Source organism: Heptranchias perlo, chromosome 2, assembly GCF_035084215.1.
Source record: "Heptranchias perlo isolate sHepPer1 chromosome 2, sHepPer1.hap1, whole genome shotgun sequence".
NCBI classification, from domain to species: Eukaryota; Metazoa; Chordata; class Chondrichthyes; order Hexanchiformes; family Hexanchidae; genus Heptranchias; species Heptranchias perlo.
In genome coordinates this window covers 46657717-46671284 of record NC_090326.1, presented here as the reverse complement: position 1 = coordinate 46671284, position 13568 = coordinate 46657717, and the positions used below count along the sequence as shown (strand labels likewise).

Sequence of the window (13568 nt, the reverse complement as noted above, 5' to 3'; positions counted from 1 at the left end):
TTATCTTCAGGCTGAAGACTCAAAGAAATCCAGAAAGTTAGGAACGTGCAAAGCTGAGCAGGAAGAAAGTATGAAGAAACTAGTAAAGGAGAAGAAAATTAAAGAGGATTGGAAAACAGGAGTCTTGTTATTAAAAAAATGATAAAAAGGGAGAAAATAGAACATGAAAGTAAACTAGCAAGTAATGTAAAAATGGATTGTAAGAGCTTCTACAAGTATGTAAAAAGGAAGAATTTAGCAAAAGTAAACATTGGTCCCTTAGAAGCTGAGACAGGAGAAATTATAATGGGGAATCAGGAAATGGCAGATGCGTTAAACACATATTTTGTATCTGTCTTCACAGTAGAAGACACAAAAACCATACAAAAAGTAGTGGGGAACCAAGGAGTAAATGAAAGTGAGGAATTTAAAACAATTAATATCACTAGAGAAAGAGTACTGGACAAACTAATGGGACTAAAAGTCATCAAATTCCCTGGACCTGATGGCCTCGATCCTAGGGTTCTAAAAGAGGTGGCTGCAGAGATAGTGGATGCATTGGTTATGATCTTCCAAAATTCTGTAGATTCTGGAACGGTCCCAGTGGACTGAAAGGTAGCAAATGTTACCCTGTTATTCAAGAAGGGAGGGAGAGAAAACAGGGAACTACAGGCCAGTTAGCCTGACATCGGTCATCAGGAAAATGCTAGAATCCATCATTAAGGACGTGGTAGCAGGGCACTTAGAAAATCATAATATGATTAGGCAGAATCAACATGGTTTTATGAAAGGGAAATCATGCTTGACAAATTTATTAGAGTTTTTTGAGGATGTAACTAGCAGAGTAGATACAGGGGAACCAGTGGATGTCGTATATTTGGATTTTCAAAAGGCATTCGCTAAGTTGCCACGTAAGAGGTTGTTACACAAGGTAAGGGCTCATGAGGTTGGAGGTAATATATTAGTATGGATAGAGGGTTGGTTAAAGGACAGAAAACAGAGAAGGGATAAATGGGTCATTCTCAGGTTGGCAGGCTGTAACTAGTGGGGTGCCGCAAGGATCAGTGCTTGGGCCTCAACTATTTACAATCTATATTAACGACTTAGATGAAGGGACCGAGTTAATGTACTTAAGTTTGCTGACGATACAAAGCTAGGTGGGAAAGTAAGCTGTGAGGAGGACACAAAGAGTCTACAAAGGGATACAGACTGATTAAGTGAGTGGGCAAGAAGGTGGCAGATGGAGTGTAATGTGGGGAAATGTGAGGTTATTCACTTTGGTAGGAAGAATAGAAAACCAGAATATTTTTTAAATGGTGAGAAACTATTAAATGTTGGTGTTCAGAGAGATCTGGGTGTCCTGGTACAAGAAATACAAAAAGTTAGAATGCAGGTACAGCAGGCAATGAGGAAACTAAAAGGCATGTTGGGCTTTATTGCAAGAGGGTTGGAGTACAAGAGTAAGGAAGTCTTACTAAAGTTGTACAAGGCTTTAGTGGAGTACTGCACATAGTTTTGGTCTCCTTATCGAAGGAAGGATATACTTGACTTGGAGGTGGTGCATCGAAGGTTCACTAGATTAATTCCTGGGATGAGAGGGTTGTCCTATGAAGAGAGGTTGAGTAGAATTGGCCTATACTGTCTGCAGTTTAGAAGACTGAGAGGTGGTCTTATTGAAACATATAAGATTCTGAGGGGGCTTGACAGGGTAGATGCTGACAGATTGTTTCCCCTGGCTGGAGAGTCTAGAACTAGGGGGCATAATCGCAGAATAAGGGAACGGCCATTCAAGACTGAGATGAGGAGGAATTTCTTCACACAGAGGGTTGTGAATCTTTGGAATTCTCTACCCCAGAGGGCTGTGGATGTTGAGTCATTGAGTATGTTCAAGGCTGCGATCGATAGATTTTTGGACTCTAGGGAAATCAAGGGATATGGTGATAGGTCGGGAAAGTGGAGTTGAGGTCGAAGATCAGCCATGATCTGATTGACTGGCGGAGCAGGCTAAAGGGGCTGTAGGCCTACTCCTGCTCCTATTTCTTATGTTCAGCCAACAGAGTTAGGGAGGTTGAGAGAGGAAGTTGAAATTCTGAAGAGTAGGTTGAAAGATGAGTAAGAAAAGAACAAAAAGAAAGATGGATGGACCGGAGGTGAGGACACAGACTGTGAGCTTGAAACTTTGAGTCAGTACAGAATGAGTTAAATCACAAACATCAGGAATTGAAATTTGGTTTCAGTGAAAAAGGGTAGTCTGTGATGGAATCAAGGAGGAGAAAGGAAGTGTTAGAAGCTACAGAATGTGTTCTTTTATTTTTGGTGTACTGTCTCTTTAAAAAGCCTGTCCTCATTGAATGAGCTTTCTTTCCTCTGTTGCGGGCTACACCCATTTTTAATGCTTATGTGTTTTTCTTTTTTGTGTAATGTGACAATGATTTTATTTAGCAATAAAAGCTAACTTTTTCTTCAGTCATATTCAGTATTTTTGCAGTTTTTTGCAAAAGCGTGCCTGAAGAACGAACAAATCAAAAGATGATGTCATTTATTGGGTTTTAGTAAGCATGTGCAGTACTGATAATTTTATCTGTTCTGTCTTGCATTTAATGTTGATATTGCTGAATTAAAATTGGAGTTATTGAGGTTAAGCAACCTATTAAATTGTGAAAACCAGACTTTTATTGTGGTCATAGTGAAATTCTGGTTATTGTAAATTTAAATGTGAGAGAGTCTCAAATTCCAGACAAGAGATTATCACAAATGAAAATTGGCATTTTGAATTTCTTAAACGCTTAATATATTGAATTGATGTGTTTGGAGTTATATTGAGTATTAGTGAGCGTGAATTGATGTGTTTGGAGTTGTATTGAGTATTAGTGAGCATGAATTGATGTGTTTGGAGTTGTATTGAGTATTAGTGAGCATGAATTGATGTGTTTGGAGTTGTATTGAGTATTAGTGAGCGTGAATCGATGTGTTTGGAGTTGTATTGAGTATTAGTGAGCGTGAATTGATGTGTTTGGAGTTGTATTGAGTATTAGTGAGCATGAATTGGTGTGTTTGGAGTTGTATTGAGTATTAGTGAGCATGAATCGATGTGTTTGGAGTTGTATTGAGTATTAGTGAGCATGAATTGATGTGTTTGGAGTTGTATTGAGTATTAATGAGCATGAATTGATGTGTTTGGAGTTGTATTGAGTATTAGTGAGTGTGAATTGATGTGTTTGGAGTTGTATTGAGTATTAGTGAGCGTGAATTGATGTGTTTGGAGTTGTATTGAGTATTAGTGAGCATGAATCGATGTGTTTGGAGTTATATTGAGTATTAGTGAGCATGAATTGATGTGTTTGGAGTTGTATTGAGTATTAGTGAGCATGAATCGATGTGTTTGGAGTTATATTGAGTATTAGTGAGCATGAATTGATGTGTTTGGAGTTGTATTGAGTATTAGTGAATGTGAATTGATGTGTTTGGAGTTGTATTGAGTATTAATGAGTGTGAATTGATGTGTTTGGAGTTATATTGAGTATTAGTGAGCGTGAATTGATGTGTTTGGAGTTGTATTGAGTATTAGTGAGCATGAATTGATGTGTTTGGAGTTGTATTGAGTATTAGTGAGCATGAATTGATGTGTTTGGAGTTGTATTGAGTATTAATGAGTGTGAATTGATGTGTTTGGAGTTATATTGAGTATTAGTGAGCGTGAATTGATGTGTTTGGAGTTGTATTGAGTATTAATGAGTGTGAATTGATGTGTTTGGAGTTATATTGAGTATTAGTGAGCGTGAATTGATGTGTTTGGAGTTGTATTGAGTATTAGTGAGCATGAATTGATGTGTTTGGAGTTGTATTGAGTATTAGTGAGCATGAATTGATGTGTTTGGAGTTGTATTGAGTATTAGTGAGCGTGAATCGATGTGTTTGGAGTTGTATTGAGTATTAGTGAGCGTGAATTGATGTGTTTGGAGTTGTATTGAGTATTAGTGAGCATGAATTGGTGTGTTTGGAGTTGTATTGAGTATTAGTGAGCATGAATCGATGTGTTTGGAGTTGTATTGAGTATTAGTGAGCATGAATTGATGTGTTTGGAGTTGTATTGAGTATTAATGAGCATGAATTGATGTGTTTGGAGTTGTATTGAGTATTAGTGAGTGTGAATTGATGTGTTTGGAGTTGTATTGAGTATTAGTGAGCGTGAATTGATGTGTTTGGAGTTGTATTGAGTATTAGTGAGCATGAATCGATGTGTTTGGAGTTATATTGAGTATTAGTGAGCATGAATTGATGTGTTTGGAGTTGTATTGAGTATTAGTGAGCATGAATCGATGTGTTTGGAGTTATATTGAGTATTAGTGAGCATGAATTGATGTGTTTGGAGTTGTATTGAGTATTAGTGAATGTGAATTGATGTGTTTGGAGTTGTATTGAGTATTAATGAGCGTGAATTGATGTGTTTGGAGTTGTGTTGACAATCTGAGAGTGTGAATTGATGTGTTAGGAGTTATATTGAGTATTAGTGAGCGTGAATCGATGTGTTTGGAGTTGTATTGAGTATTAGTGAGCATGAATTGATGTGTTTGGAGTTGTATTGAGTATTAGTGAGCGTGAATTGATGTGTTTGGAGTTGTATTGAGTATTAGTGAGCATGAATCGATGTGTTTGGAGTTATATTGAGTATTAGTGAGCATGAATCGATGTGTTTGGAGTGATATTGAGTATTAGTGAGCATGAATTGATGTGTTTGGAGTTGTATTGAGTATTAGTGAGCATGAATTGATGTGTTTGGAGTTGTATTGAATATTAGTGAGCATGAATCGATGTGTTTGGAGTTATATTGAGTATTAGTGAGCATGAATTGATGTGTTTGGAGTTATATTGAGTATTAGTGAGCATGAATTGATGTGTTTGGAGTTATATTGAGTATTAGTGAGCATGAATTGATGTGTTTGGAGTTGTATTGAGTATTAGTGAGCGTGAATCGATGTGTTTGGAGTTATATTGAGTATTAGTGAGCATGAATCGATGTGTTTGGAGTTATATTGAGTATTAGTGAGCATGAATTGATGTGTTTGGAGTTGTATTGAGTATTAGTGAGCGTGAATTGATGTGTTTGGAGTTGTATTGAGTATTAGTGAGCGTGAATCGATGTGTTTGGAGTTGTATTGAGTATTAGTGAGCGTGAATTGATGTGTTTGGAGTTATACTGAGTATTAGTGAGTGTGAATTGATGTGTTTGGAGTTGTATTGAGTATTAGTGAGTGTGAATTGATGTGTTTGGAGTTGTATTGAGTATTAGTGAGTGTGAATTGATGTGTTTGGAGTTGTATTGAGTATTAGTGAGCATGAATTGATGTGTTTGGAGTTGTATTGAGTATTAGTGAGCATGAATTGATGTGTTTGGAGTTGTATTGAGTATTAGTGAGCGTGAATTGATGTGTTTGGAGTTGTATTGAGTATTAGTGAGCATGAATTGATGTGTTTGGAGTTGTATTGAGTATTAGTGAGCATGAATTGATGTGTTTGGAGTTGTATTGAGTATTAGTGAGCGTGAATTGATGTGTTTGGAGTTGTATTGAGTATTAGTGAGTGTGAATTGATGTGTTTGGAGTTGTATTGAGTATTAGTGAGCGTGAATTGATGTGTTTGGAGTTGTATTGAGTATTAGTGAGCATGAATCGATGTGTTTGGAGTTATATTGAGTATTAGTGAGCATGAATCGATGTGTTTGGAGTTATATTGAGTATTAGTGAGCATGAATTGATGTGTTTGGAGTTGCATTGAGTATTAGTGAGCGTGAATTGATGTGTTTGGAGTTGTACTGAGTATTAGTGAGTGTGAATTGATGTGTTTGGAGTTGTATTGAGTATTAGTGAGCGTGAATTGATGTGTTTGGAGTTATACTGAGTATTAGTGAGTGTGAATTGATGTGTTTGGAGTTGTACTGAGTATTAGTGAGTGTGAATTGATGTGTTTGGAGTTGTATTGAGTATTAGTGAGTGTGAATTGATGTGTTTGGAGTTGTATTGAGTATTAGTGAGTGTGAATTGATGTGTTTGGAGTTGTACTGAGTATTAGTGAGTGTGAATTGATGTGTTTGGAGTTGTATTGAGTATTAGTGAGTGTGAATTGATGTGTTTGGAGTTGTATTGAGTATTAGTGAGTGTGAATTGATGTGTTTGGTGTTGTATTGAGTATTAATGAGCGTGAATTGATGTGTTTGGAGTTGTATTGAGTATTAGTGAGTGTGAATTGATGTGTTTGGTGTTGTATTGAGTATTAGTGAGTGTGAATTGATGTGTTTGGAGTTGTATTGAGTATTAATGAGCGTGAATTGATGTGTTTGGAGTTGTGTTGACAATCTGCGAGCGTGAATTGATGTGTAAGGAGTTAATGTTGTGTGTAACTGTAATCGAAGAATGATACCTTGTTATACAAGACTAATTCAGTACAGGGCTTCCCAATTTTGAAAATTTTGAGATAATCATCTTGGTTTTACTGAAATGTGATAGCTGTTAAAAAAAAAATTAATGAGATGATCTCTATCTTGTATCTCTATGACAAGAATTGGGAAATGTCGTGTAGTTGGACTATCTAAGAGTTAATAAATTTTGGACACCTTTTACATAAATGCTAAATGCTTTAACAACAATTGGAATTTAATCTGCAACATTTGTAGATAAAAAGGCCAGGCACAAGTACTTTTCTTTTTTAAATAACTGAAATGAACTAAATGAAATGCTACCTTCCCTGACACAAATGTTTTAAAACAAAACTATGTGACAGCTGCATTGACTTACGCTGCGTGAGTCTGATGATATCCGTCATTTTTTCTGCAAAAAAGTTAACCCCTTCCAAGGACACCAACATCTGTTTTTAATTCACCAAGCAACAACCTTTGTATTTATTTAAAATAATTGGCATAATTTAATTGGATATTTCCCCACGGTGTTAGAATGAAATCATGAATTGACAAATTAATCCTTGGGCTCTCAAGAAGAGCCACATTGGATTTATTGTGTTTCCTTTTAAACAGGGAACAATGGTTTTCGGGATCGCAAAAGAGTTGGTACAGAAAGTGATCCAGTGGTGTTAAGAATTTAAGACCTTATCTGCAGACATCGGCAGATGTCAAATGTCACCGCAGGGTGACAATTTTGGACTGAGACTTAAGCGCTGTCAAAAATTGAAAATTACATAGAGAAGAAAAAGCCAAAATCAGTCTTAGTTAAATATAGAAGAGATTTGATCAAGAATAAACCAAGTTGCTTTTCCTCTTTTGAAAATGTTTTGATTTGTTTTGCTTTAACCCATTTATTTTCCGAGACAAGGTGCTTAAAGGAGGGGGATATATCCAAACATAATTACGAGCGCTTCTGTCTCTACTATAAAAGCGCCTAATTTGTTTGTGAAAGAATAAATAAGATAAATTGCTCAAGCATTCGAGAAGGGAATATTTAAAGGGGATAATCACATTTATTTAACATAACAAGGAGTCCAGTCTAAGTGGTTCCTGTCCAATGCTGTGTATCAAGGAAGAAAGTTTGAACATTGACAAAAAAATGTATTGAGACAAAATTATAAATATTGGACACTAAAATTCCTCCAGGACTCATGAATGAGATGAAATGGTCAATTGATAAATTTCCTTTGGAAGTGTTTGTGTCCTTGCCTATACAGAAATTGAGAAAACTGCATTTGATAGCTTGGCCACTAACCAAGACATTGGGACAATGAAGTGGTTAAATGTGGCTCAGGAGAGTGAGAAAACCTTTTAATAAAGGCACTGACACATTCTCCATAGAGAAACCATCTAATTAATGAAACAACCAGGATACAGCTAAACACACTAGTACCCATCAGAGGGATTGAAATTAAAGTGAAGAGGGACATTGAAATATCGATTTCCAAATTCAGGGTTAGGATCCTTTGAGTTAACAATGAAATTGGGACCGAGGCTAGGGAGCTACCCTGCCCAACCCTAAACTCAGGACCCAGTCGGGTGATGTTTGAAACTTGTGAATGGTTGTATAATGATGTATGATATGAAATTTTTCCTGTAATTCTTGATCTTTCTAGGATACATTTACCCAATGGTCCGTGTAACGAGACACCAACAGATGCTGTCCATAATTAATAAACAGGTTTTAGAAAAGAACTCTGGGAATGGTAACCAAAACAACCCTATACAGGAAAGTGATAACCGTAGAAAGAGGGATGTGGGGGAATGGCTAGGAATAGGAGCTGCAATGGGAACTGCAGCCTGGGACTGAATAGATGTAGAAAGCTTGTACGAGCACGACAAAGGAACGAGGAGGCAATTGAAGGACATTCTGAAGAGAGAGGAAGGTATGACAAGTCACTATCCCTAATTTCTGCTTCTCGCCCAGTGAGATAACCTGGACAGGTAATGCCGTCTTCATACCTGTCCCGACTCACAATGTTCCCAATGTTACTGTTGAGACAGGTCTACAAAAGGGGGTTCTACAAGCCAATCAGCAGTCAGTCACCCTATTCCTCTGCTATCCGGGAATCTCAAGCATATTTTGGAACGTACTGCTACATCTGAGAAACATCTGTTACATGTGCGACAAGACAACGAAAACACCAAAATGAGGGTAGATAGGTTGGGGAATGCAGGGTGGTGGGAGGTAGTATATAATACAGGACAGCATCCTTGGGCAAGAATGGTACTTATGCCTCTAGTAATTTTGGAAGCTATTCTGACTGTAATAACAATTATAATGATGTGCTGCAATAAAAGCTATGTGCGCCTATGCAAACCTAATACAAGTAAAATGTAATCTCAAGGTGATCTTAGGCAAGACCAAGAAGAAAGCTAAGGGATAAAGTGAAAATTGAACCAGAGTGGTTTCACTCAGGTTCAAAAGGAGGGAGATGTAAGAATATGGTTTAAAGCAAGCATGGTCAAGTGTCCTGTCTCGCATAGCATCCAGACATTTAGCAAGAGGACGATGTTGGTTGGGGGCGTAGTTCAGCGCCTCTCTGAGTACAAAGACAGTTTGCCAAGCAGGGAAGAAGGAAGGATGAGGTCAACATTCCATAGAATAGATAACATTGAAAGACTGCTTAAACAAGTTAGAATTATGAAGTGAAACAGAGCACACAAAGCCATGAGACAGGGATAAGGAAGAGGCCCACACATTGCGGAGGACAATAACAGCTTGTAAAACAGAGATGCAGTTTGAGGTGATTAGTTATGCTACGTAAAACAGCTCATCTTGAGTTTGTGAGGTGGCGTCAACCTGGCAGGATAATTTACGACCAAGAGACAAGGCCAGAGATGTTTACGTGCAGAACAAAGCAGCCGAATAGTATAAAGATAGGGCATGCTCCCTCCCAAAATTTAGAGCTCCCAGGACAGTCGGAAGTCCATAGCCAAGGGGCAGCCTTTGGAGGTTGAGTCTGATCATCCTGAGTCCGCGGGAACCAGGATGCATTACTTGCTTGTCATTTAATGTAAGCTGAAGGCAGTTGTATTATAACACTGTTGTGAGTCAATACATATCAAAGTTTGTTGTTCAATAACCACTCGTGCCCGAATCATGCAGATGTTATTGTTGAAGAACCCTTGTTGCAACAGTAATGGGAAAGATCTGTTTACATCCTCCCTTCTACACCATCCTTCAAGCCACAGATTCTGGCCTAGAATTCCGGGTATTAAACAGTCTCCTAACCCTCCAATATGGCGGGCAGGATAATACGAGCCAAAATTGCGCTGACCGTCATATTGATAAAGGTCAAAGAAAAAATCGGCGTGCAGTGCCCACGCCTGAAACGGGCGTTAGGCCCTTTGCATATGCAAATATAAGGCCTAACACCTATTTGAGGCCCCCACTGCAAGAATAGTTTGCCCCAAGGCAGCCGGTGCTGGACTGGCTGCAATCAGGAAAATCAGATCTACATGCAGCTTAACTGGCAGCCCATAATGGGACCACTGGTTCGGCCACAACCAATAAGGTAAGTTTGTAAAATATACATACCTGAATGTGGAACCGGGAGGAGTACTCCTCCTGACCCCACATTCAATGAGCGCACGCTGCTGCCGGCCACCAGTCCCTCCCCGATCACTGCCGGAAGCCGTTCCTCCCCACCCCCAATCGACGCCTGTCCCCATTGATTGCTGCCGCTCCCCCTCCCTGGTCGTTGCCGCTACCTCCTCCCCGGCCACTGCTACCTCATGAATCAAACGCCCCCCTTCCCAGTTGCCTCTTTTCCCAGTTGCCCCCCTTCCTCAGCTGGCAGTCGCCTGATCTTCCATCACACTTCGCCAGCGAGCTGCCTGTTGCTCTCCACAGCTTGCCGGCTCAATATAAATGAGGCCCAAGGCCCAATATCGGGGGCACCTTAGGCCTCACCATTCAACTACACTGCAGTGCCAAACTCTAGTTCAGGCCCAACTCCACTCATACAGTTGACCTTGTAATTCAACTGCCTCTCTCTTGTACAAAATACGTCAATCCACTCAAAACAACCCAATCACAGAGAGGGGTGCCAGCCATGGATGGCAGGAGGTCAGCATGGAGTGGTTGAAATGTGGGATGGGTAGAAATACTGAACTTTACCTGATTATTAACATAAGCCTGGAAATTACTGTCAGCAACATTGTTGTCCAAGCACTTAACCATTGGCATCAAATTCCTCTCCAATCCATTTAAAGTAAAAGTTTAAATCCTCTGCTAAATAGCAGGGAGAGGAATTTGTTATGAATGCATTAAGTGTTTGTGGGGTAACATTGCTCAAAGTAATTTCTGGGCTACAATTTGTGGAGGAAGCAAACGCAACAGACTGAATGGCATTTTCTCATTCTGATTAATTTCTCTTTCTTACGTTTCTTTTTCCCCCACAGAGAGGAACTGGCTTCAGCATTTGTGGTGTATCGTGTCAGGCCATGCAAGAACATATTTGGATACTCTTAAATTAATATTTTAAAGAGAGGCACAAGTGGAGCTTCATCCCACCAAATAAATGATCAAAACGGTCGTATCAAGTTCAGGTCAGCGGGGAGGTACCTGACTGTATCTGAAGATAATGAGCAGAATGCTCTTATAAAATGCTGAGCAACAAGGGAAAGATTTTATTTATACTTTACTGCAAAGGTGACGAGAAAGAGGAGAAAATTCTAAGGCCATCTTGAGCAGGATTATTATTTTCGAACACCTGTCATTTTTTAAATGACTCACTGGCCAGTGGGGATCATATCACCGTGGGTCCTGCTATAAAGATAATTCTGAACACTAGAGTGACCTACTGTTATCGATGACTTTCCTGCTGTATTTCCCTGTTTCAGAAGTGATTTGGAAAGCTTTCTCTGGGAAATAATCTGTAACAAAAGAAACAAGACAAATAAAATCACTTAGTTGAGACTAGAGAATGAAACAATAAAGGATTAGTATATTTTAAATTACATTAAATAGCTGCTACAGAAAAAAAACAACCATTATAAAATGTTGTTTTGTTCATGAAAATTGACCTTAAAGAGTGAATTTCATGATCGGTACTTATTTTTTTTTTAAATAAACAATTACAAAGATTTATGAAGAACTAGAACAACCCTTTCTTGTTTGTGTCCATTTCCACAATTCTGAATAGTTTTGTTTTGACACTGAGTTCCTGATGACATCATCAGGAAAACTAATTGGGAGGAGTTACTGAACCTGGCAGTGTGAGGGAGAGACATTTACACACACAGCTGAATGGCCACAACTGCCAAAGTGCTGAGTTAAAACACGATCTTCTTCTGAAGCTAGTCCAACTCCTTCATAACATGGTCTGGCAACTCCATGCAAACAGTCTCACCGTTGACAGTACTCATTGTTTAAACAAAAATACTCAAAAGTCAACTGAAGTGAATGACAAACAACAAAAGAGTGTAACAAATTCTTTGTGCCTCTGATTTTTTAAAAGTAATATAACAACATTTTTTAAAAAATCTACTCAGGGTTTTCTTCTGGTATTTTTCCAATTTTATCCTCAATTCAAGGCAGTAGATTTTACAAACTCACTCTCTCCTTCATGCGACGGCAGCACATGTTGGGAATTTAAGTGAGGGGGTCAATGTGCCCCACATCATTTTTCATCCACTGAACTTAATGGACGGAAAATCATGTAGGATCACTGAGCTTCTTGCCTGAATTTCCAATGTGCATTCCCAGCAGATGAAGCTCTGCGTTGAAAGCATGAACTTGTAAAGTCAACCTGGGCGACTCAGCAGCTGATGTTGTTCCATAGATGCAAACAGCCCTCCGCTACTTCACTTGCGTGGTCACTGTGGCATGTGGGCCTAATCAGTGAGTGCCAATAGGTTCTCTGACCTTGAGAGAGCATCACAGTCATGCCTGGTGTCCTCATGTGCATACCTTGCAGCAGCACTCATTGGACAGTGATCATGAGGGAGAACCCTGGCCAGATGTTCTCTTCTGTAGTGCCTCCATTGCCATCCCAGCTGAGATCAGCTAACAGCATAGAACCTTCCTGGTAAGTATGGCTTAGCATGACATCAATCCATTACCTTTACCCACAAGATCATCAGCAGGTAATTCACAGTCGCTTCTGCCTTTAAGTACAAAGGGTACAGAAAGCAGCATCAAGACTGATCCCAAGTGTGAAGAGGATGAACAATGAAGAAAGGTGAGAGAAACTCAAGCCTTCCTGTCTAGGATGCAAGGCAGCTAAAGAAGAAACCTCAAAATACATAGAATATGAAATGGTACAGATAAGGTAAACCTCGATTATTACTTGAAGTACATCAAGTAAATAGACCCAGAGGACAGAAGTGGAAATTAGTTAAATTTAGAACAGGTATCAGGAAAAACTTCTTGAATCAAAGGGTAATAAGTGTTTGGAATAATCTACCAATTATGATAATAGAGGCAAAAACACTGGAATTATTTAAAATATAATTAGATATCATAATGAGAGAGTGGATACACGAGAGGGATGAGCTTTTGGAACCGAATCACCTTTTCTCATCCCTGACTTTTATATGCTGTCGGTCACCCCTCTTAATATCTCCTTCTTGACTCGGCATCCATTTTTTTCCTTTTGCCTCTGTGAAGCACCTCGGGATGTTTTAGGTACTATATAAATGCAAGACATTACATGCACACTGCCAAACAGGGGTGGGAATCACTCCACAATTGTAAGAATACCTTCATTAGAGTTTAGGATTACTAGATAATGAGCTAATGGTCTGAACTCAGAAAGCTGTCGCCAAAGCTTGTGAATACAGGCCATCTATAAACAACTGTAACACACCAAACCAGCACTTAGCCTCCCTGTGCCCAAAGCAGGCCTATTCAATATTATGCTATTAAATATAAAAAGCTGAAGAACATACTGATATTTTTTCCCAATAATATTTAATGTGTAGAAAAATATCACCGAAAAAATGTGAAGGTGTAGTGAGATAAGCCAGTCACCAGAGGGCAACATCAATTTCTACTGTGTTACTAAGGGAGCTCACATTTTTTCTCTTAGAAGTCAGGAAGGAATCTCGGGGGGGGGGGGGGGGGGGAGAGAAGATGTTGGAGTGGGAGGAATGTGGGTTAAAAAGAAAGAGAGAGAGACAGAAACAG

General features: G+C 39.0%; 1 protein-coding gene across 1 annotated transcript in view; it reads right to left on the bottom strand.

Annotated features, from left to right (window-relative positions):
• The window catches only part of LOC137332008 (copine-4-like), a 218374-nt gene that overhangs the window by 181615 nt on the left and 23191 nt on the right, over positions 1 to 13568 (bottom strand). Inside the window, exon 4 of the mRNA XM_067995755.1 lies at positions 11243 to 11314. Within this exon, the coding sequence (XP_067851856.1) occupies positions 11243 to 11314 (72 nt within the window). The remainder of the gene's footprint in view (positions 1 to 11242; positions 11315 to 13568) is intronic.